This window comes from Atractosteus spatula, chromosome 20 (genome assembly GCF_055471065.1).
Source record: "Atractosteus spatula isolate fAtrSpa1 chromosome 20, fAtrSpa1.hap1, whole genome shotgun sequence".
NCBI lineage: Eukaryota > Metazoa > Chordata > Actinopteri > Semionotiformes > Lepisosteidae > Atractosteus > Atractosteus spatula.
The window spans coordinates 10,196,119-10,221,946 of NC_142725.1; the positions used below are offsets into that span (position 1 = coordinate 10,196,119).

A 25,828-nucleotide genomic window follows, 5' to 3' on the forward strand; every position below is an offset into this window, starting at 1 on the left:
GAATGATTTAAGAGTATAACTGCTATAAAGGTCAACCAATTAATGGAACAAATAAAGGTTAATTCTGTGCTGAAAGGTAAAGAATAAAATACACAATAAGGCATTGGCGCAGTTCAATGCTGGCCTTTCTATCTGAAAAAATCGCTTTATATGGAGAAAATTATAAGGGTATTGAATTGCGCATATCCCCAGTTCTTTACATTTTCTTAGCTCCTGGATCTACAACAGAGGCTTACAATATCTGCGCTCAATTATCTGGCACACAGATTGTGAGCTCTATGCTGGAGTTAATTTGCTTAGTTTTAAGTCTCAGTTACTGAGAAATGAAATCCCAACTGGACAGGGTTTTTTGGCTCTCATATTCTCCAGTCCTGGGATTCCTTTGACACTAAATTTCCTGGCTGTCAGATCCAGAAAGTTTAGCCCTGCTCTGCACACCAAACTCTCCAATACCCAGCAATCCACTTATTTCAATCTCAGAATGGAAATGATGTCATCTGTGGAAAAGTGCCTGCAGCTGATGAGAAGATGGAAGTAATTTAACAAACGCCTCCAACAGTAGGCATGCTGGCTCCCACACTTTTGCTTTAGACTATGTATTTCTAAGAGAAATAAAATCATAAATTCTTCTGGTCTTCTTTTTTTCAAAACTGAGAAATGTTGTTATGATAGCATACTAAATTCACATATGGCAATATGCACTAATCCTAGTGATTTTTTAAAACAAACCACTTTTCAACAAATCTAAAGAGATAAATGTGACTTTATAAAATTATCCAGTGGCAGTATTGACCATGTATAAAGTTAAGTTGCTTAAATATAACTTGCAGCCATTGCCAAACAACTACTAACAACATCTCTTAATCTCTGGTCTCGGCATTAAACTTCTGCCAGATTTGTGGTCTTTTAACTTCCTCCTGAAGCTTCCTTATCTTAATCTGGTTACCAATGTGGTTAAACCAGTTTTGTTTTTCCTCATAATATTGTACAGTCTGCTGCCCTAAGATCCTCCAAGGCTCATCAGGGAGGTGTGTTCTTTCCTGTGTCTCTACATCAACTAAATAGAAGAACCTCCTTTTCTTACCACATCTGTTTGAATTAGCTATCCTAACGGCCAGTCAACAAAGGGCACGGGGCTCATTCATCACTGGGCAGCACGTGTGGTTCAGTCCTGGGAGACAAACGGGCCCTGAGCTGCCCCCCAGTTAGGGGGCGACCTCTTTTGGCCTCATTAAACTGTCAATCAAAAAGAGAAATTAGGCAGGGGAGGAGTGGAAGACATTCATGCCCTCCATGTCTGAAAAGAGAGTACAGCTGGTCAACACAAGCCAGAATTTGTCAGCTACAGTTACTTTCACTGAATTCCCAAGGAATTAAATTTAGTAACCAACTACTAGTCTTGGGCTAACGCAATTGATGATGAATCAAATTCTTTTCTTGTCTTATAACTGTCAGTGTTGCATTCAGTCAACAGTAGACTGGAAAACAGCACGCACGAACATACACGTACATGCAACACACCTGTAAAGGAAAGGCTCGAAAGAAATCCATTCTGAGAAACGTACAAAAATCATCTGTGTTTTAAAACCAGATATTTTCTAAAAAAAACGTAGTTCTATTGTTTCCAGATATGATGTAATGGTAGGTTTAACCATGACCACATGGCAAAGTACTAAATTTTGCAAAAAATACTGTAACTCATTAATAAAATGTATCAGCTTATCTAATTTAGACCAAGAACGCTGATTAAAAACAACTGAAAAGAACTGCTCGCTACAAGGAACAGAATAAGGGCTGAATAGAAAGCAGTGCTTTTGCAGAGGAACAAATTTTGTCATTTTTCATAATGCAGTGCCGCTTGAACCAAAAATTGGCTGTCGCTGACACTGGCATCATTGTTTCTTTGACTGCTGCAAAGCCCACAGAGCTCTGCCCTGCCTTTCCTGCCTTTGTGGACCATGCAATTAGGACTGCTTTTGAACCCACGCTGACATGCAATTAGATTGAACACAAAGTGGGCAATTCGAAATTAATTGTCTGTTGGCACGGTTCAAGATTACCAAAAATAACCCTGGTAAATGAATTACGCAGAAGATCTTTGTGAAGACAAACACAGTCCATGCTGAAGTGGAACTTCCCCAGGAAGACTGCTGATGATTCACCGCAGGATAAAGTGTGCTGGAATACTGTCATTTGATACACGTTAATGGGACCATATACAATGATACTGTAGTACACAACAGAGAGCTACACTGGCTCCCTTCTGGCTTTCACACATGGAAGGATGTGGTAAACTGTAGAGAGCTGCTTGCAGATCACTGTCACTTCTCCTAGAAATGTATTTTGTGCCATCCTTTTCATGTGTACCAAAGTTCACTGTGCTAATCTGCACACTTTCAGTATATGGTAGTTTCAACAGGCTAACTAATCTGTGGGAGAATAAAGATTTAAAAGTGGTTAATCGTATATCAGGCATACACAGAGTGACAAGTCACAAACCTGCAGTTTTAAATACTTCATTTTATTATTAAGTTTTATAGTCTGTACATTTGATAAGAGTAGAAAACGTATTTATTTAAATCAGTGGTTTGAGCTATACAAGGTGGATGGTTCAGTAGTGACATACATCAAAGTAAAACTTCTGTTCAAATAAAGCCTACATACAGTAGTACAGTGTATGTTCCTAGGAAACTGCAGTTCAGCTTTGCACCAGAATCGATCACTATCTTTTTTCTTTTAGGTGAGTACATGGGTAGTCTACTTGACAATGTTTCTCTAAATGTTTACTTTGTAGAACAGCCAAGAAATTGAGTGCACTTTAAATATTCTAAGATAGACCTCCTTATTTGATCATTAGAAGGAAAAATCAACTTGTAAAGTGATTGTGAATGCAATAGCTCATGTTGCATACCAATTCCGCAAGATCTGACTTCTAAGCTTTTTAAAACAAAATTGAACTAGGAATTGACATCACTCGCACATGTGACAGGATCCTTGTGTAATTTTTGCTGTGATACACGATCTGGATGATACTCCTCAACTGCTTTTTGTTCCGGTTTCTAAGGGGTGTGCAAGGAAAGACTTTCCAGAAAGACTGCGGTTTCTATCAAAACCTCCACTACTATTGCTGAGCAAGTTATTGGGGATGTAATTCAGTGCCAGTAATTCAGATCTTAACCCAGTAACGAAGGGTTCATCCATTTTGTCTGGTGTGTGCCTCTGTACTTTGCCCTGCGCCTCATCTCTCTGCCTTGGTTTTTCATGTTTTTTTTCTTCAGAAACTATATACTATAGCAGGTCTATGGAATAAGCAGCTGCAGAAGAAACAACAATATTAAGCAGATTCCAGAAATTTAGAAAAATGATATAGGAGAAAGGATAAAAGAAAGAACACAGGAAGAACTCCTTGTGTCAGATGCTTTGCTTATTTTAGAATGCACTCTATCAAGGCGCTGACGCAAACATGTGACAGAAATACACCAATTTTCAAAACAGATGATTGAAGCGTGTACATTTCTTTTACTAAGCTCTATTGGAAGACCAGATCACAGGAAAACCTGCACCTAAAAGAATATTTTTGCAATAGCATGCAGTAATGAACGGCCTCTTCGTAATTCAAAGCCTGAATGCACATTGCTTCTCTTTTACTGCCAAGCAATTCTACCTATAGCAGGAAGGATGAAAATGCAGGCCTTGTGCACTGTGGGCCAACTAGTGAAATTAGTGTATGTGTTTGCTTTAATATTTACAAAGGAATTTTTAGTATGTAGGCTGCAAGAATCGTGACACTGAATTGCTGTGTGAAACAGCCTCTTTAGTAGGAGGCTGGTATGGGAACAGGGAAGCCAACACACACAGAATGAACAGGAAAACAAGCTGCAGTAGAAAACAGCAGGAGAAAAGTGGGGAAAAAACTTGTACACAATGGATTTCACATCATCATTAATTTGGGGGGGGGGGGACATCAGTCAACAGATCAGGACTTGGATGATTTTAAACAAGTCAAATTCTCTGTGATCTCTAGCATGTTATTTATTGCTAAATTGTTTCTGCATTTGTTGTGTAATTCCACTAGCCTCCAGCTAACCCAATGCTTTTTTCCCCCCTTCCAGCAAACTGTAAGCTGAATTTAACCTAAGCAGTTAATGGAAAAGATGTAACGTTTTTTATTTGTTGTGGTCCTACGAAAGAGTCTGAGCTAATGGTTTCAGGGCTGCACATTAGGTTTTTCAAAACATCTGTAATTCCTGTTACTACTAAAGTGGATGCCAGATGTTGCCTCCATTTCATCCTATTAATTATAATCAATTCAAACCCAATAATTACCAAGGCCATGGTCATTTGCCACATTAAACAAAACAACAATGAAAACAATGACTGAAACATGGAACTTTACATTTTCTTTATGTGGTCTTTTTGCACCCAAAGCCAAAGACCTGTAAGACTTCCAGCTAAAGGAGTACAACTGACAAGAGGCGTCAGTCTTTTGCTGTTCCTGCACTAATCACAGCACACTGAAAAACGCTGGTGTAGATTACTGAAACACAAAGGTATTTCCACCGCGTTTTTTTTTACAAAGAAAAATAATTATGTTTGCTTAACACCACTGACTGCTCTCGTGAGCATTAGGAAAACACTGAATTGTCATTCTGTTTTGTTTTATTCTTAAGGAAAAAGTACCTGGTATGTACATTTCTAAGAGATACCGTGATGACTAGTGCTGTAACATCATACTGCTTTGTATTTGTGGGCTGCAGACTGGGACTCAATATTGTTGGATTAAACTAAATACAGTGTAGTGTTTCAATACTGTATACAAGAGAAATTACTTTGGTCTTCTACAATGTCCATGGAATGGAAGTATCAGACAAGAGATGACCTCATACCATTTTCTAAGCTGTCAGTATAGTTTCTTTCATTTTTTGAGTCAACACAACAATACATAATTCAAGAGACTTTGACTAGAACAGCTAAAAGAGAAATGAGTGAGACCGTGCCACAGAAAATGTCACCAGGAAAACTCTTAAATTCAAGTCTAAAAAAGAATGCAAGTCATATCCTGGCAACAAAAAACAGATCTTGGTTCAGGCTAATCACTGATTTGCTTTTTTCATGGCAGTTACTACAGCTTCAGTAAAGAGTACAGAAGTGACTTCATTCATGTTCTACAATGTCTAAGGAACAAGGTGCATGACTATGTAAAAATAAGATTCTTGAAAATGTTTTTGGAAAGACAGACTCTGCTAGAACAGCAGAGTACTCTGCAACAGAAAAAAAATGTTTTATTAAAAAAAAAAACTAAAAAAAAAAACAAGGCAAAAAAATGAAAGAGTTCTAAAATCTGTGGAACCCAGTCAAGAACTTGCAAGTTCCAGCTGCAAATGAGCCCAGCACAGCCTGGGCTGCCCTGACAAAGCTCTTCCAGCAGACAGCACAGGGCAGATACCTAGTCCCTGGGGTGTGGTCTCATCTCACCATACCCCTGCTGCATGACCACAAACATTTTGTCATTGATCTACGTCTTGTTCAATTCTGGCCCGATTCTTCATTTCTAAAAAAAAAACCCTATCCTAGCACTAGGAAGTGTGGCATCACTTAGCACAGGTTCTCCCACATACACCAGTACAATATCAGTGCAATTATTTTTTCCCCCAATAAGAAGTTGATATTAACATCTCCAATCATCTCACTTTGACTGTACACCAAGAAAAAACTTCAAAAGGCAGCTTTATACAGCATTCCTGAATTTCAGTACTTCATACATATTTCCATCACTTTTTCACAGATATTTACAAAGCTGATAGTGTTATAATATCTTTATCTTATAAACAATGTTTAGTAAAATAAAATATCTATGATCTCTTTCCTAATCTCCCTTTCTTCTGCAAAACACAGAATACAATAAAATAATACTCTTTGCATAATCTTTGATTTCAACTTCTTCAGCTGTGCTTCTCAGATTTTGCGTTCAGTCTGTGCAAGAGAGCTAAACAGAGTTTGAAAAAACAATGACACTTGGGATGAAAAATGGTGCCATTATCCCCTCCAGCCCCTCCCGGCCATTGTTCTGGAGGTCCTGTGTTTTATCTGGGTTCTCTCTCATGATTGGATGCCTTCAGGATGGCCTTACCACTGATTGGTTACTTCCAGTCATGTCCCAAACAAACTTGCCTGCCCACTGATTGGTCTTTTAAGAATCCAACTCTAGGTATTCTTCATTTTCATTGGGTGGCAGCATTAGCTGCTGCTCGTAGTAAAGGCTCTTGGCGTAATTAATTTCTTGAGAGATTTTAATTGCTAGGCTTTCACTCTTCACATGAACCTGTGAGAGAAAGAAGGATTTATCTTAAGCAGCTCAGGGAAGAAATTAATAATACGGATTGCAAGGTAACATTTAATACATTTCAGTTGTAAAACAGATTTAAAAGTAAATAAGAAGGAGGGAAAAGCTGTGCTGTGTTTATTAAGTGACAAATGTGTGATGTCTGTAAAGACAAATTTCACAATCAGTTTTCTGGCAAATTTTGCATTGCTGTTAATTGCCTTAATATCAGACTCTACACAGAGTTCATCTTCATTTACGTAAGGATGCATGTTTCTTTCTACACATTTCAAACCCAGCTCTCCTGCACAAATATCAGTTGCTAAAGAGACAAATTTAAGCTAAAAATAGTCACTGCAAATATAGCACACTGACATAAGCCTTTAAAACTCACCATTGGCTTTTGGTGTGAGGGTCCAGGGATAGCCACACCACTGCTGGTGTTCTCTGCTTTCTTGGTGAGCTGTATGTAAACCTTCCCATGATCCTTTGAGACCAGGCAGTGATAGAGGTCATCATACTTGACTTCCAGGAAGATGGCCTCACGTTCCACATAGTCTCCTGGCTTCAGGAAGTACACCATTTTGGAGGAAATGAGGACGCAGTACGTATCAATGGGCTCCACGGCTATGAAGCTAGATAGATGAAAGAGGGGTTAAAGCCTCTAAAGCTTCTGACTGGTTACAAATAAAGCACATAATAGCATTCAGAGTCTGTTAAACCTTACAAAAGCAATGTGTTCTCTAACCATTTGCATGCACAATATAAATTTTAGTTCCTAGGAAATTTAATATGATAGCTATGTTAATATACAAGATATGGTCAAGGCATAAAGAGATTCAGTCAAGTCAGGAAATAATTATGAAATAAAATGAGGCTTCTAATCTGGAATTTATGGCTGCATCCCATTAAACGAGCCATTTGCATCAGCCTTTTTCATTTTTTGTTGTGTAGACTACTATATCCATTGTATTCTTATTCTCTGTCACTTCTTATTGGGGTGATAGGTAATTTACCATCTTGACTACTTTGTTAAAAACAGCTTCTAACTGGGTTTCCTGAAGCAGGCTTCCTGAAAGTGCACCATTCACTCTGCAGAGCCAGTAATTCACTGCAGCAATAACACGGCAAATAGTGGACGTTGAACTGACAGCAGAGGACAGCAAGATCAAAAGCAAAATATATTACATAGGAAAGAAAATATGAAAACGCAGGTGTAAGATGTTATAATAAGGTCAAACTTCTGTGATTAATTCTAAATAAACGATTTCCTGTCCACTTTTCTCCAGAACCGCCAACGCATTCCATCACAGTGGAGACATGCCTTTGGTTTTGGATCATTGGTTTGGCTCATGTATGAATACAAACCATTAGGAGTCACAAGAAAAGGCTTGCATCAATATGTGAATTTTAAAGCGTCTTTTAGAATATTTAGTTCCCGATATAATATGTGTAAGCTGCAATGTGACAAAGGCAATCAGGTGTTTCTTGCTGCATATACGAGAGGCATCCAGACCCGCACTGGGAATGGCTCTCTGTGATCCTATGATGAGTGAATCAATGACACTTCCTCTCTGGCTCTCTTCCTGTTAATCAGCGAGGTCCAGATGGTCACACGCTAATGGTCGAGCGCAGTAAGCAGCGTCGGAAGGAGCAACGAGGACACGGGCGCCGCCTCACAGGCCGATGCAAGCCGCCCGCGCAGCCCTCCGACACCGTACAGCTGTGGGCAGGCACGCGTGCCCGGGAACACGCGGCCGCCACGCCATGTGCACTGCCACACACACGGCCGGCTCACGGCAGCAGGCTGCACGCACAGAAGCTAAAGAGTAATTGCCTGTTTAACACCTAAAGGGTGAAAGGTCAGCGGGGAAGCAGGGGGCTTGCCTATCTGGATTAATTAGCTTGCGAGGTGACAAATGAGCTTTCTCAGGCTCGGCACTGAGGATGTCTGGGAGTGTGCAGGGCAAGCCAAACAATGCGCTAATGACTGATGACTCCCATCAGCCTCTCTTCTCTCAGATTTCCCCCCCTGATTTTTTAAAAAGAAATCTCGTCTTGAGACATTTGGGATTTTGCTATACAGGTAGATTTCCTAAAGTTACTTCTTTCATGTAAACACTAAAAGAACCTAGAATGTTTAATCCTAGATGTTTTTAAACAGGGTCCATGTACTTTCTAATATAAAACGGAACAGATTTATCTGAATAGCTAACTGGCAGATTTTATACAGGACTTGACTGAAACAATTTTAAAAATTGTCCACAATATCTTTTTAGATGTAACATGTCTACTACATATTCATTATTTTAAAAAAAATCGGTTAGGAAGACCAAAAAGTAGGCATCACTGCACCTAATTTCTTATTGCTTTATAAAGAATTCTGCAGCAGATTCAGAAATAGAAATATAATGTTGCATTTTAATGCCAGGGAAATGTTATGCAGGCACAGCAATTTGATTTAAGCATCTTTTTGAATATAGCAGCTTAGGAACATGCCATGGCTGAATTTGGAAAATTTAGACATGCATTAAGCAGAATCAGAATATTAAACTCAAGCAATAAATTATAAGAGAATGAATGTCTGAACGTCCCTTGGGCACCCTTCACTGTGCTAACACAAGCTGACCTTTGACGTTGGAAATTTACAATGACAAAATGATCACTTTTCCCCAGAAGTAAATGCAATAGTAATTACTGTGCTGACTGAAACAGGGCAGAACTCAATCTCACCTGTGCCACTATTTTGAAATTTTGATGAAGAATATGCAAAGCAACAAAAACCTTAATACAATTCTGCTCTCTCTGTATTTTTTATTGTGCATGAAGAAAAGCAAGGAATAAAACAGCTGTGTTAAACTTTCATTATCATCTCTAATGGAGACCACCTTGTTACAAAGTTTTGTGCTTCTCGCTTAAAATATGTCTTTCTTCGGATTTTCTCGCTTGTCAGCTTTCCACACACCGACAAATGTTATTGCTGATGCCAAGAAAATTGTACGACCCTTTGAAAACTTAAAAAAAAGATACCAACTACAGAGGTTTTGCTTCCTTTCCTAGAGTGGAAAAAGAGTGGGTACTCACAATTCAGAGTGGATGTTGTCGGTGAGACGAAAGAGCTGCTCCTGTCCATCGGCCTGTGTGGCAGAGAAACGAGGCAGGAGTCCCCGAGCGCCCTTACAGCATCGTGGCTTTCTCACACGCTGCACGCTGAGCCTGCAGGCACACACAGCACAAGCCTCCACACTTGAGCTAAAGATCCTTCCAGGCCTTATCAATCATCAGATTTCAGAATTCACATCTAAAATATATATATATATTCGTATTAGCTTTCATGTGTGTTTTCAGTGGGAGGAACAATCAGTTATGGTTTGAAATGGGGTCCTCCTTAAGCCAGAGGTTTGTGAAGACCTGCCCCAGGCTGGAAATTGAACAAGTAAAGTCTTCCCCTTTCCCAGTCAGAAAACAGAGAAAATGTGGTCATCCTTAGGTTGTCCGTGAGCTTGGAGGAGCTTTATAGACATTTAGTCTGATTACTATTCTTATTACATCATGCAACTGGGAATCGACAATTGTTTCAAGGTCCTGGCTCACAATGACTGCTCTTGTACTTACATGGAGAGAATTATTCACCAAGACTTCTCCAGTACACCCACCTCTCAGAGCACCCTATCCAAGAAGCACACATCAACTTTCACACTATGCTCCACACTCCCCTCTGTGCTTTAACAATAGGGTTCAACAGTGCACTGCAACTTGGATGAGTCTAGGTCCCTGCTATCCAGCGAGTTGAGAAAACGCACAGGACCTGTAGCCTTTATAAATGGTATAAGGCAAGCACACATTTGCATTATTTTGGAGACAGAAAGCAAAAATACAAATTCTGGAGAAGAGCATACTCTAAAACCAAGGAAGGAAACCTTTACCAGCAGTTACTCAACATATTTAATTTGGTGAGATGCAAAGAACCAACACAACAAAACTGCCTTATTGTTTTCTCTGGCCTGTCCTGTCCAGTCCTCATCTTCCAAACGTTTTCTTCCTGTTTGCCCGTTTCAGGCAATGAACCCCCCCCCTGCTGCCTTCGTTTGGCTGGCAAAGCTTACAGGAGATGTTTTCAAAACAGCTTTTCACCATGCTTGTGTAAAAAGGGAAAAGTCGTGAATTTCATTTCCACTTTGTTCACACTGCCTCGTTCCCTTTTTCAAAAACCTTCCAAAAATGCTGCATGTCACTAAATCAAGGCTTTCATTCCGCAAGTCAGTAATAATGTTCCTGGCACAGAATGCAGTAGGAAACAGTACATTATTGTATTTATTTGGAAACACAAAACACAAAAATGTTACATAAAAACTGGCTTATAACAATCCTTTCTATACATTTTATATTGGATGTCAAATCAGGGAATTACCCTTCAATGGTCAATTACAGTGGCTAACACAGATCTGTTAACTGGTTAGACCTAAAGTGTTTAATTGCGATTAGAGTTTAATGGTTTTCTGTTTCATTCATTTCCAATATAATAGGCAGATGTATACAGTGCATACATTCATAAACTTCAATATACAGTCCCTCCTCTAAGTATCTATTATTATCTAAAAGTATCTATTTTAAAAGTCATTTTGGTCCAAATGTCTGTTTTTTCAAGTGATATTTTCACCTTTTGAAACTCTTCTCTGACATCTGATGATCAAAAACACAAGCACAATGAACGCAAAACTTTGGAACTCACATAAGTTGAAAGCAACTCAAGCACAAGTCATTTATTTTTAAATTGTAAAAAATTACTATGGTTTTCAAAACCAAATCAATGGATGAAAACCAATCACTTCCACCAAAAACATTTCACTAGGCCTCCTGTGAATACATCTTTCAATGCTACAAAGTATCACAACCTGCCAGAGCATGAAGAAGCTCACTGAAGTTATATTAAATTAATTCACAAAGACTTTTGGTTCCGAGATGCACTGGTTTTAAATTTCAATGGAATAAAGGAATAAGGGCAAAATGAATGTAACACATTTTCACATCGTAACTATACCTTGAGCATCCTGATTCACGATACGTGTCTAAATCTGGTAAAGGCATTTTGAAAATAAGAGGGAAATGAATTACATATTTGGCAGTAGTCTGCTTTTAAGTAATGGCATCATTTTTTCACATATTACCTCCATGCACAGCATTAGTTTGATTTGTCTTTTGTAGACAATTTTTAACCCCCAAAAAGTGCACAATGTTTTCCTTCTGAAACATTTCATTTTGTTCTGCCATTTCTTGCAGGCTGTGCAGGGAAAACGATCCCACACATCTTGGCAGAGATTAGGGGCTGTTTTTATTTCAATGCGGCTATGCAGTTCCAAGGCCTCAAAAACATAAGAGAAATTAAAGGGGATTAATTGTGTAATACTGCCTGGAGCTTGACACTGGCCATAAAAGCAGCCCATGTGTTACTTCACATTCTCGCTGCTTAGCGAGACAGCTGAAGGGGAAAAATAGTAATAATATACTTTAAAAAATCTACTTCACTTTCTTGCAGGATGGGGGATTGCCACACTGTAGTGATGCAGATTTTTCCAGGCTAGAAGGTTTATTACTTTATATGTATATTACTGCTTATTACTTCAATTAGAGAAGAGATACTAGCATGTATTGATGTAAGTTATAGAACTGTACCAAAGTCAGTGTGACCTGTGTTATTGAAAAGGTTCACGGTTCACTGATATTCCACAGTATGCCACTTTCTGAGTCAGATCAGATACATCTAAATTACTCTATAAAACAATGATGAGACTGCAGTGTCATTGGTTGCTTTGGTGCTTAAAAGGCATAGCCTTGGTTTTGATGCCTGTTGAAGCTTCCTTAAGAAAAGTAGTGCAGAACTACATCCATTCTAGCGTGAAAACACACAACCAAAACAGTCAGCAAAGGTATACTAAAGAGCATAATCCAAAAATTGGATTATGTCAGATGACATTAACCCATGTTTAACTACACCTTTCCCTTTTGATAAGTTATATATTAATTAAACCTTTTTACATCTGTAAGGCCTGTTAAACGTTCTATATTCTGACTTTAATAAAGCCCTTTATCATCTCAGGAATATCATATACCTGGCAGACAAAACATTCAAGAGGTATTGTGCTCGCACTTCTAAGAAGTGCTGCAAGGAGAATTCATTGTCTTTTGATCTAGAAATCCTGACTCATACTGATATCGTCCATGGAAATACAGTATGACATCACCCGCTACAGCATAATCCATTTGGAAACTGGATGTGTCAATTATGAAAGAGATAAATACAGAAAATACTCCAATTACCAATCAAAAAATCAATTTAAAAAGTAACACCAGTACTAGTTTGAAAACAACACTCTGCAAATGAACGAAGCTATATAAAAAATCTTCCTTTATGTTTTTCCAAAGGACCAGGAGATTTCTCCAATGAAAGTCTCACTTCCTAATGGAGTATTTTGGGAACCAGCATAAACTGCAGTGGTGTCGAGCAGATCTCAGGGATCTGAGCTAAGGACTGGAAAAATATGAGTTCCAATTCTAGGTGGGAGATTGCTCCTTGTACCTTTGAGAAAGCTACTTCACTCAATTAATGCACTACTATATATGCCGGCATCCTCCACGTCATAATTGAAAATGAGCATTTGTTCACAACTGTTTAAGAACAGAATTAAAAAAAATAACCTCATATTTTATTTAAGAGATTCCACCAGTAGGAAACATTCTGAGTCATACCCATACTGGTTAACGAAAAGAACTGCCTGACAATGTGTTAAATCTACAGACGTCACAAAATCTCCCTAATCTCTCACTTGCTTAGGACCATACAGGGTGAAAAGGTCAAACTGTCTTCTATCAGTTTGATAGATCACGCAGGTATATTGTACTGCCAAGAGAATTGAGCCCAGGTTTCCAAAAAGAGCTCAACTCTCATTTCTCCTGCCGATGACCTTATTGCTGGCTGCCACGGCTCGGCTGAGCTGCGGTACAGAACACTGGAATTCCTACATCTGGCTTGAATCTTTTGCTGCGGTCATTTGATTATAGCTGATGGTTTCCAGTTGATTCACAAAGACGGTACTGTACTGAGGTTTGCTTTCCTTCTGGCCTGTTTTTGCAACCGGGGGCCAGGCACCAACAGCTGTTGCTGTCCATCCAGCTCCAGGCAGACGGTGCCCCGAGCTCGTAGCCGGACTAGCCTAGGATGGGCGAGTGATGAAAGAGGGGATGCAAAGCCAATGGCTTCAGGAAGCAAGAGGCTTGAAAACATGTAGCATTTTTTGAAGCAACTTATTTGATCAAACCAAACAAGATCTTATTCCTCAGATGAAAGGGACGTTATTGTAGACGTTAAGTGTAAAATCCACCCCATTTATCTACATTACTTTACCCCTCTCTTCCATGCACTACATTTAACCAGCTTAGAAATCTTTCTTATTAGCAGTGCCAAAATTCCATGTATTCTACACACGAAGCTCCAACACATGTCAATACATGAACAATAATTCAGCTTTCCCAGCATGTCTGACACAAATGGGTGACTATTATTTCCAGTGTATGTGCTTGATTGATGAGCCAATGATGTGAAGCTACCATCCGGGAGACGACGACTGACTCGAAGTCAGAATCACCCCCTAAATGGTTGTTTTTTAAAGCCAACAAACACAGATCTTTCATCTATGCTTTTAGTGATTCAAGTTTTTTCTGAAAGACTTTTACTTTTTTTCACTTTTTCATCAACTCCCCCCCCCCCCAGCCTATCCACCACCCCACGCTTCAACTCTCACACTATGCTCCACACTCCGCTCTGTGCTTTAACAATAGAGTTCAACTCCAGGTCAGCCTCTAGGGTTGGCGTTAGGCCAACCAGCCGTCAATGGGACCAAAGAAAGAGCCTTTCCCTCTCGTTCCCTTCCCAGAGAGCTTCAGTACACACTGGGGGGGCATTAGCTCAGCTCTTTTCTTGGCTTAGCAGCCCTTTCATTCAGGCCCTGTGAGCCAGTAAACCGTGGTTCGCACACATCCATCCTTACCCACACCTCAATGAGAGCTTCCTGAAGCACTGCAGAAACTCGCCCCATTTTTCATCCCTGATCTCCCAGCGGAAACGGAACGACTCAGACAAGAGCTGGATGGCTAAAGCACAAGGTTCTTCTTTGAATGGACAGTCACAAAAACATCCCTTCCTTCTAAACTGGGCTGTTTTTATCCCCATAAGAAAGAGTTAAAGTCAGGGTTTGTTTTGTGAGAAAGTGGGGAATCGCTGCTGAATAAGCATTAAGAGAAAATACCCAATGGCCATCATACGCTCTGACCAAAAGCTTCTCTCTCCCCGTCTGCATGCCTGTGTGTCACATGGAGAGCAAGCTGGGGCATGCGAAAAGACAAATTCCTAATTCAAGAAATAATATATGGCTAATAAAGTGATCTTATCTTATCTAATACGATTAGCACAAGAAAAAAAACACAGGAAAGAGTTAACAGGACACAGAAATCTCTCCAAGCCCTATTTGCAAAACTAGCAAAGGGTGCAAAAACTAGAGGGATGTCACTGTCACGATTGCTTTGTTTCTCGTACATGAAACTGCTGTGAGTTGAAGTATTTGTATTAATGACTGAAAGCACTGAATCTAATATTGTTTTTCTGCACAGGACAGAAATATCTACCAGAAGAAAGGTCTCTTTGCATGCAAAAAACAGTACATATTTTTTATTTGGATTTGATTAATTCCATCATCATTTAAAGTGAGTTAGTAATACAGCCCTGATAGTCTGTGTGGTCAGACATCTCTTTTCGATGTACAATAATTGCTTAATTGCTGACAGCAAAGTTTAATTTTTTGTATTGTTCCTGAAAAAGTCAGAAACAAAACTCCCCCTTTCACATTCACCCTCAGGATGAGTCTTGATGGAAACTAAAACTTTTCCTTCATATTAATAAGAACAATTCCCAAAATATGATGACTTCATGTCCAGTAAGATGTTATAGAATAAAATTTTCCAGCCAAAGGTTATGAAGCCTAAAATGTTTCTAAACATTTGTTTTCCTCCAGGCATCATTTACTAATCTTGTCTACAGTACAACATATAATCAAACTAATCTATTTTAATTACTGTTAAGATTTAAGTTTTCTAACTCTTTTCTATAGTGTGCTCTACGTTTTTTTTTCCCGGTATCACCAGCTATATAAGTTGTGTGGAAAAGCATGGTTAATTAAGGAGACTTGCAAGGAACATTAGAGCTTATGTTTTAACCGGAGGACCAAAGCAAAAAATACTGACTTCAGTTTATTGCTGTAAGACCATACCTGCATGGGACCACCCTGAATTTCCTACTTCCTTCATGAAAAACAAATGAAGGGCTCCAGAATACTTTCATATAGTCTAATGAATGAGACACATCAGCAGCCTTCTGTGTTGTGGTTGTTACTCTGCAATGTTTTGGTACAGCTATATACAGTATTTCATTATCTAAACACTATGTAATGTGCAATCCCTTTGGATTAATTTTTAAAGAGACTTTTGGAATTGCCTTCACTAACTTCAATGGCTGTAACAAACATGACACACTGTGTACCAGAAGAAAGAAAGCTCTTTACTGAAGAAGAGCAGCTATGCAATGCAATCTAAAGTGACAGAAAAAAATGCTGAAATCAGATCAAAATCTTGCACCCCCCCCCCTCTAAATTACACCCCCCTGCTTGTTTTGGGATTGTAACCGAGATGGCCCTGGATCTGTGCCTGGAGTATGCTCTAAGGAGCGTATGCATGTGAGACTAGAGAGGGGTGGGGTGGGGAAGGGGGGGAGAGTTCACTGGGAGGCCAGGAGAGCACAACGAGTGCGGACAATCCCACAATCCCTTCAGCACAGATACACAAGCTCACAGTTGCCGTCTGCTTTTCATTTACTTGTTTGTTTCCTGTTTGCGATCTAAGCATGCAAATTTGCATTACATTTTTTGGTTGTGATCTGAATCCCTATGTAGTACTGTAGTGAGCGCTGCCGGGAGAATTCGGCTATCAGATGAAAGCAGAAGGAACTGCAGCCCATCTGAGTGGTTATACAATCAAGTGTGTTATTTCCGAGACAAAACGAATTATTGCCTGTGTTCGAAAAACAAAATCTCTCATGGTTATTTAAAGTCAACTGGAACACAACTGATGATATGAACAGTTGAGGTGTGCTGGTGTACGCTACGATAATGTGAAACTATTGTAATCTCTAACCACAGCTCCAATATGAGAAGAGAGAAATTCTCCTGAATGTTTTTGCTCATTATTTATTACATTAATTTCTGTGAAATCATAACATCACTTATATTTAATCACACCTGTTATAAACTAAAAAACAAACTGATAAAACTCTATAGCTTTTAAACAGTTATCTGTCATAAGTATCAGAATGGGTGTAAATATATTTCCATCCCTCTTACTCCTACTGTATGGTTTGCCTATTATTGCACAGTAGTACAATCGGAGAGCAGAAACCTCAATGCCACTCTTGCCTTGAAGAGATATTGCTGTGCAGAGCTGCGTGTTGGCAATATCAGAGCTGCAAACAGCAGTGAAGAGGTCCTGAGGGCTGCATTTTTTTCTTTAATACGAAGCCCTTGCTTTGTACATGTGGGTGTTTGTTTTTGTGTCACACTGCCTTGGTAAGGCAGGCTGTGCCCGCTGAGGGCAGCACATCACGTACGTTTCCTGTGTGAACTCTGGCTGAACCCACGGGCACACTGCTTCAGGCACGCTCCGACAACCTCCCTCTGATCACCGAGCTCACGGGAACACAGTTCACCCGGAGGTCTCATCCTTTCACACACCTCTCCCTCCCTCCACTGCGCTATCAGCCTGTGTGACTTGGGAGGACAGGAAAGTAATTCATTCTTTCTGCTGGCCCAGAAAACTGCACACCACCTCACTCCGGGTCCTGCCCTGCAATTTTAATTTTTGAAAGCGACCCCATTGAAGTAGCAAGTAAGGACTCCTGGCTTCTTTACAGATACACTTTACATACCAGACACCTTTTGCAAATACAACCTGTAGTTCAAGCTGATAATAAAAGTTCACCAAGCTCAATGTTCTTTAATGAAGGTCAAAAAGAAGCTTGGAAAGGAAGCAGTGCATATAACATAGATCTCTGTTGTGCTGCAGTGTTTTAAGGTATCGCTAGAGTTTTTATTTGAACTAAAATTTGAGTCTGACTGTTACACGTTTTAGAAATACCTGCTAAAAGCACATGGCGGTGAGGGATGCTTGGTTATTATAAGAAAAGCATAGCGTGCCTAGTTACTGTGCCAACGCAAGATGTCTGTGCAAAATACCAGGTTAACCAACAAGTCTTGCTTCATAGGTTAGGCAATACTCACTGATGAAAGGAAAAGGAAAGAGAATGTTTTGGCTGTGGAGCACACACCTTTCAGAATGGAACAAACCTGTAGTTTGGCAGGCTATGCATGCTGACACAGCTACCTACTCGAACTTCTTCAATACTCACTGATGTTTTATCAGAACCTACCAGAATAATAAAATCCATCTATTTTGATTGAGCTCATTCATGTAGCATTCTCATTCATGTCATACAATAGGGTCCACGATTATACCACTAAACTAGAATATGTATGGTTTAAAGTGAATTTGGATTGGTTTAGACAATCTACTATAGGTAGATTGTCGTAAAAACAGACTTCCTGTATGTTCTCTTACGTTACTGAACGGTACATTTAAGATACTGAGGCACCTATGAGCAGCCAAGATGCAATACAGATTTAGGAGGAATTTTTATTTGTAACTTACATATGTTCTTATAAACAGCCGTAACTAAAAGCATATAATGAAAACTGGGATTGGAATATAAAGAGCTAAACAAGAATGTTATTTCATTCTTCATTCCGCAGAATTTGCTTCAATCTTCAAATTTTATGCCCTATAAGCAGCTGCTTAACATTTATTCATTTGGCTCATATTTTGTGAATTATATTTAAAAATCAGTTAAGCGTAATTTCACAAGCATGCTCATAACCACGAAGAGCTGGTGTTAATCATAAGGGTATTATTTTTCCCCCATTTACATAACACAGTGCCGGTAAGGTCCTTATTCTATCTGATGCTGAAAAAATTAGACATGTCTTATTTTAGCACAGTTAGACTACTTTAACATTTTAATTAATGGGATATCTAAAAGAAAATAAGACACTTAAGTATGTTGAGAAATCCACAGCTCATGTGTTAACTAAAACTACTCCGCCTCAGTATATACACAACTCCTGTCATGTGAAAAGTGCACTGGATCCCTGTTAAATTAAGAATTTGAGGTTCTGCTGCTTACATACATCTACGGTACTGAAGAGCCTAACTGAAAGCTACCTTAAGAACTTACAGCATAAGAAAAGTCTAGCTCCTAGCTACCTTAAAGACTTACTCCATGAGTATAGTCCTAAATGACCTGAGATCTGCTGATTCAGGCCTTTTTACTCTGCCAAAAACAGGTTCCACACAATGGGTGACACAGCCTTCTCTTGTTCATCTCCACAATTGTGGAACACTGTCATTGTCCTAATCCATTAGAGATTCCGACAGGACATTTTTAAACCATGCTTAAATATCTTTTTACTGTACTTTTTGAATCAGCAGTTTGTTTTCTTTGGCCAATTTACTGGGAGATTTGTTTGTACTTTTGTCATGTGTTCTACTGCAGTGCAGTGTTTTAATTAAAAACAAAACAAACGCTTGTAGATAGAAAGCATTGCTGAATTCTTTTACAAATGTCCTACAAAGAAATACAAATTTAGAAAAGAAAATGCACTATGTACGTACCTGTGATTACTGAGGCTGGCCATGTCACGCACAGTCTGGGCTGTTTCTGAAGCGAAGTCCAGGGCTCCTGCCACAGGCTTGGTGACTGTGCCAACAAGCCCCTTGCCCAGGCCAGAAAAAAAGCCACTAACACCACCCTCGGTCTTCACCCCCTCCACAGTTGAGGTAATGACACTGGTCAAACCGCCAATGATACCTGCAGAACACAAAACACAAGTGGTTGATCTGCTCAACCAATACTGCTGCATCTTCTCCTGGATGCTAGTTGCTATGTCTCATCCAAAGAACCAAGAACAACAAGGTTAAGTAGCTTTCTCAAGTAACAAACAATGACTAAGTGACAGAACCAGGCCTAGAACTGATAAACTCCAAGTCATAATTTTTTTTACCTTAGCAACAGGACAAATTAGACTTTCTACAGTTCTTTTGCTTTCCATTACTGAAACCACCCCACCACTTCTCAGTATGATTAATTTCTTTAATACCTCCATTCATTTTGGTACTTCACATTACATATATTCCTTACTGCCTGACTATTCTTAATTGTTTCAATACAATGCTTCTTGTGTTATTCTTGTGTTCTTGTGCTATTCCTCCATTTTATTTTTTGTTGCACCCTCTTTGTAACACTGACTACAAAGTACATAGAGAGGTTCGTGTTAAAACAAAACAAAGTCTTTTAAATGACTGCACTGATCTTGGGCGAAACGATCCAGACGTGCCATCTCTCTGGTCTGCCACTTACCGTGAGCTAGCCCATGAATCCCTGCCACGAGGTGCTCTCCACTCGTGGCGCCATGGTAACGGATGTACTCTCGCTCTGTCTGATGGCGGTTGTCCATGGTCTTACCCAGCCCATCTGACAGGGTCCCTGCAAACTGCAGCAGAAAAAGACAATGTTTTCCAGATGCACTAAGCATGAACATAATGCTGTTTAAAGTTGAGATGCATCAAAGTGCCGAAACACGTTATATACTAATTGAAATATATTTCGTGACACTTGAGCAAGCTTAACATTTTAACAGTTTTCCGAATAAACAGCGTCTGTATATTATACTCCAGCCCATATGTTTGTTTGCCTCACAGGGACCACATCCCAGCACCAGCAATGAAGCAGCAGGCAGGAAATGAAAATTGGATCTGGAAGTCCAATATTGTTTTTTAAAGAGCCGATTTAAAACTGTGCATTCTCAAATCAAATGACAGAATGGTGAAACAACAGGGACTTCTTAACTATGGCATTCATAGTCCAGGCTGGAAAAAGTTGGTTCACTTGTCTCCTTATCCACTGTGGCAATTACAGTGGCCAGGACTAGAGAATCAGGAACAGGAAGCAGGACAGCAGGAGATGTGCTTTTCAGAGTTCTTAAAAATGACTGATGCAAATGTAATTATCATAATTGCCACTGGCAATGAGAAACACCGATGACTTACCTTTGCGAACCTATTCTTAAACATTGTGCTAGTTCTGTTTCATATAATCATGCTACCGATTGATCTGTGACAGGTTTATTACTTGTAAAGCAAACCTTTAGTACATCTGAGCCACAGATTTTCACTACACCTGAATCGTATTATCGTGATGCTTTTGAATACAGTTTCGGCTTTTTGTCAAATAGGAAAGTCATGACTGGAAAGCAAACAAGGATGTGTTAATTTGTTCTAGTTTTAAATAAAAAAGACCCACAGATCAAAGTATCTACAGTTGCACATGTAAATGATATCCCTTTGTGAAGAAAGCTTAGTAGTTATTCAATGAAATATGTCAAATTACTTATTACCAATACTTCTTCTATTGAACTATTGAACACTCCCTTATCCTGGCAAACAGTGGTCCTACTTGGAAGTTATCCTGAGATCAAACTAAAGAGAAATCTCAATCCCCCTTGTTAAAATTAGCAGCCTTCTTGTTACAAAGGATGGTCCCCTCTGCAAAAAAGTGAACTCCCCTTGTTAAAATACTACAAACATACATTTCCCCTATAAAAGCTAAATATTTTAGCTCTTTCCCCAGAGGGATGAATACTTCACATACACACTAACACCAAACAGCCAAGTACTTTGTGACCAGAACCTCCAGTCAACAATAATACCATGCAATCACATCAGTACATCACCAATTCCAGCTTTCCAGCTGATCCATGCATTGTTTAAGCTTATCTATGTAAACCTGACATACCGGAGATTGTATGGATGTTGTATCAATTGGTCTGTAAGGTAAATAATTTAACTGAGTTAGTCTCAAGAACTACTGTGGTTTTCTGTCTTTAATCACCTCTTTTCTATGGGAATAGTAAAAATGCATTTGAATTTCATCAGATATGAGAGACAAAAAAGCGACTTTCACAGCATGTGTGTTGCAATATGTTTTTGTAATTAATGAACAGTATAATCTCAGTAGAGAGAGTTCTATGCGTTAAATGAAAAGATAAATCCAGCCTTGTGCTCAATAACTGCCATTCGAAACATGTGATATGAACACTGATACAATTCAAATGCATGTGATGACCTACACAGATTCTTAAATTGTACACGAAATCTACAGAAAATATTATTAAAAGGCAAAAAGATATTTTGCCATGTAAAGGTCTAGACTTTCCAAAGTAAATCACAGAAAAATAAGGAAACACATCAGCCAGGGCAGGAGAGAGAACTGCATTTTGACAGCAAATATGAGATTCATTTACTGGCAAATTGAACAATCAGTTCTGATTAACTTGAAAGAAATATTGCTGATATTTCGTTTCTGCACACTGCCATATTTTTTCAAAGGTTCATTTAATTTCCAGTGTGGCCAAGAAAGCCTCAGTCTCAGTATTGTTATTTTTCTTGGAAATCACATAATTCATCATGAATTCATTAGAATGACCCAGGTTATCATGAACTCTGGGCTCTGCCGCCATTCCAGATAAAAGTGAGAACTCTTATCCCAGGAATTCGGAACACTGCCACACTGCTTTTTTTCAGGGAATATCTTAAATACCTAGCCTTATAAGTCTAGAAAGATAATTTTGGGCTCACAGGTGTCTGGACAGCGCCTGGAGCTGAAATAGCTGGGAATAAAAGAGGAGATTTAATCTATATTGTCTATTGTATATTCTTCAACTTGGCTGGGTAGTTTATTCCATATTCACACATCCACTGTTCTACATCATAAAAAAAATCTCCTCTGTGGTTTCTTCAGTAAAGATCTGTCTTTAAACCACATGATGAACACTTTGGATGGGTAATCACAGCTTCCACTGCAAACTGGGTCACAGACTATGGGGCAGGTCTACAGTGAACGGAGTGTACAACTAGTAAAGGCAACTTTCAGAGCAAAGGTCCAGATATCCAGATCTCACCATTTTGAGCCTGAACAATGCCACACAGTGACTAAGATATTTTCCAATAACTATCCAACTATAATGCGCCTAAGATGGTAAGGATGTTTGTGGAATTCAGGTACAGTTCTTGCTCTACTATTGCTGATTAACAAATAGCAATTACAAATTGGTATTGATCTCAATCTGTGTTTTCTAACTTCTGGATATTTCAGTCCGCTCCACTGTGTGCCAATGTTAAAACTAATTAAAACTAAAACTATAGAAATGAACCAAATGTCAGTGACAATCTAATAACTGATCAAAAGTTCAAGATCCAAAAAAATAGGCTGGACATGCAGCATGCAGAAAGCTCTAGTGCTTGTAAAATGAACTGTTTATAACAGTTGTATACCTTTATACTATACTCAGACAATGATTTGGCTCAGATCATCTTAATTGTCAACCAATGAAGTCACAATGAGTCACAAACTCAATGAGGTTACTGTAGTACAGCAAATATTCATGATGAAGACCAACTGAAACCTAAAGTGCTTTGAAGTGTGGTTTCTTATTCCCTATGGACAGCCCAGTTCACATAAATATCCTTGTGTTGAGCTGCTGAGGCCACTGTCCTAGTGGAATCCACCTGGAGCCTGCCTAACTGGCAGCTGTCTTTTGTGATCAAGGCCGAGACAGTCAGTGTGTCTGTGGGACTTTCCATTTGCATTTCCTGCCATAACTCTAGCCTGTTACAACCCTGGAACCCTGCCTCCTAATTAGGTCTCCACTCAACTCATTAACTTCTTGTCCCAACCTCCTTCCTGACACGAATGGCCAGACCACTTAACCTGCCAAAGAACCCCTGCAGGGCCGTTTGTGTGAACTGCCCGATTAGCTAGCCACCCCAAACCCCAAGCCCGTGTGCCGACTGACTGATTACCTCTCATTTGTCTCAATCAAAGGCTCTGTCTGTCTCCTGGCCTCAACTATCTACACACCTTCCTCTCTGAAAGCCAACAGCCTTCCTATACAGTTAGGGAAGCATTTTGAACATCAAGCAGCTAATCAGACAAAGGTTTGTAAATATCCACTGAAATACAAAATGCTGTTTAATGCCATGCTAGTCCAACTGGTGACCACAAGTGGCTGCATCTGCAAGGAAAATGGAGCTACCACTGTTCAGTACAAAATTATATTTGTTCTCTTTAAAATGCGTTGGCCTTGCTATGAAAATAGAAGCTACACACATTTAACATAGCAAGTGTAAATGTTTAAGGCTCTGACGTTTCAGTGGATTGGGTTTGTTGAAAAGGCTGAGAAGTAAATACTAAAGAACCTAGAAGTAGTAGAAGTAAACGGCGATAACAAATAACAAAAACAGCTTTATGAAGTTCTGGGATCAATACAAGGTTTGAACAACTGGATAAACAAGTGTGGAAGAATAGATTCCTCTGATCTGACACATTTGTTCTGGTGAGTGTATGGAGGGGAGCTTTCCTGGACACACGAAATAAATATCCCAGAGCACATAAGTATCCACAGTATTTGTTAAAACAATTACGACAGCATAAGCCAGGCAGAAACACGTCAGGCTTGCATTTAAAGAGGTATTATTTATTGAGTGCTACTATGACAATGCCTGAAAACAATATGTCCAAATTAAATCAAACTTCAATCCCCCACATGGCAAAAAGGAAGTATTCAGTACTCGCTATTCCATACTGATACCACACAAAACACTCAGGGGCTTTAAAGCTTGTTTTTTTAAGAGTTCCATTTATTTCTCACAGTGACCCTCTAAAGGGAGCTTATGATGGTGCAGGGGGTTACAGAAAGTTGAAAAGGAACAAGAGTTTAAAATAAAAAAATACCCCTCCCGCCTCCACTGTTCCATATTAAGCTCACAAACTTTTTGAACTCCAAGATCCTTATCATGTATCTTCCCCATCTGCCTAATATATCAGCGTCTAATTGGTCTGTCTCAGAGGACATCCCTCTTCTTCCCACAAGCTGACCTGATCTTGCTCAGAGAAACACTCCCCCCCCAAAAAAACAACAAAAAGACCCCCCTGGAACGGACTCCAGCAGGTGCCTGATGGAACTGGGTTTGTGTTACCAGCCCTGTAAAATCCCTGCTGGAGCTCGGAGTCCTGTATAAACAGCGAGCACTAGAGAGAGTCAGTAAGAGCAAGGCCTGAACTTGGGATGACCCCAGCAAGCAAAGTCCCTGTTGAGTTCATCCGGAGGCCAGCACTTTTTTTTAAAACTAAACCAATACACTTTCCAGATCTGAGACCAGCCACCCCCCCCACCCCCCACCCCCATCCACTCCTTCATCCTCCTTCTCTCAGGGGGAAGGAGAACTGGGGGATGAGAGTGCTTTCAAGTTTACAGCTTTACCATGTCTTCACAGAGGGCATGGCGTGTACATGTAGGACTAGGGCATAGCTGGAGGAGTTTAGTGACTCATTAAAGTAGGGCAGTGACAGATCAGAGGGACAGGAGGACTGGTTTATTGCTCATAAAAGTTAAAGGGGGAGATTAAGGTGAACTTTCCACAGATAGTTGATGAGGTAAATCCTTTATGAGGGGAAAGGCACTGCAGACCTCAAGAATGCCCTTGCTGGGGTGGTAATTTCTTAAGGTGAACGTATGGCGGACTGAGAACAGATGGTAAGGATGTTCATTAAAGTGAGGCTGAACATGGAACATTTCAGAGGTCACATATCATAACTACTGCAGAGGTGAAAACGGGAGCGTTATTATTTAGGGGAAAGGAAACAGAAAGCTGGAAAAGATGGGTTTCTCTGGGGATCGTTGTTGAAGCAGCAGTTCTGTAAAGTTCAGGGATTTTCCAGGCCCATTGTTAATGTGACCATACTGGGGAGCTGAGAAAAAAACCAAATGTTTATTTAATGTTCTCTTCCGTACCGGAATGTTTTGTTTTTGCGATTTATGCACATTAATCAATCATTTTCTGCCTAGATGAAATGGTTTTCCCCTCCTTCTCAAAGTATCTTCTTGTTGTCAAAGTATTTCTAAAAGTTTCAAACTTCAAACAAAAACACTCATGAGCAATTAGAAACTATTATTTTTTGGGATGTACACTTTATGTTTCTTATTTGTATAGAATGTGCTCCATTACAAAAGCATCTTGAAGTGTGGGAAGTCCGTAAACACTTCATTTGCAATAAGATAAACTCAAAGAGATAATGAAAAGATACCTTATAATAAGGGCATCTGATTTTTGGTCTTATCATCGCGCGACACCTCCTTTAAAATGGCTGTGATATAATATTTTGGGTTTCAAACTAAAACCACAAATGTTCAATAATTCTAAAACAAGGTTAGTTCCTTTTAAGTTCATATTTTGGCA

The 25,828-nt window shown here is 39.5% G+C and overlaps 1 protein-coding gene across 1 annotated transcript in view; it reads right to left on the bottom strand.

Annotated features, from left to right (window-relative positions):
- Positions 1 to 2,502: 2,502 nt before the first annotated feature.
- vps13d (vacuolar protein sorting 13 homolog D) overlaps positions 2,503 to 25,828 on the bottom strand; it is an 85,481-nt gene continuing 62,155 nt past the window's right edge. Inside the window, exons 66-70 of the mRNA XM_088938314.1 lie at positions 19,893 to 20,025; positions 19,148 to 19,343; positions 9,407 to 9,538; positions 6,717 to 6,957; positions 2,503 to 6,322 (exon numbers count right to left, since the gene is read on the bottom strand). Of these exons, the coding sequence (XP_088794440.1) occupies positions 6,191 to 6,322; positions 6,717 to 6,957; positions 9,407 to 9,538; positions 19,148 to 19,343; positions 19,893 to 20,025 (834 nt within the window). The 3' untranslated portion in view covers positions 2,503 to 6,190. The remainder of the gene's footprint in view (positions 6,323 to 6,716; positions 6,958 to 9,406; positions 9,539 to 19,147; positions 19,344 to 19,892; positions 20,026 to 25,828) is intronic.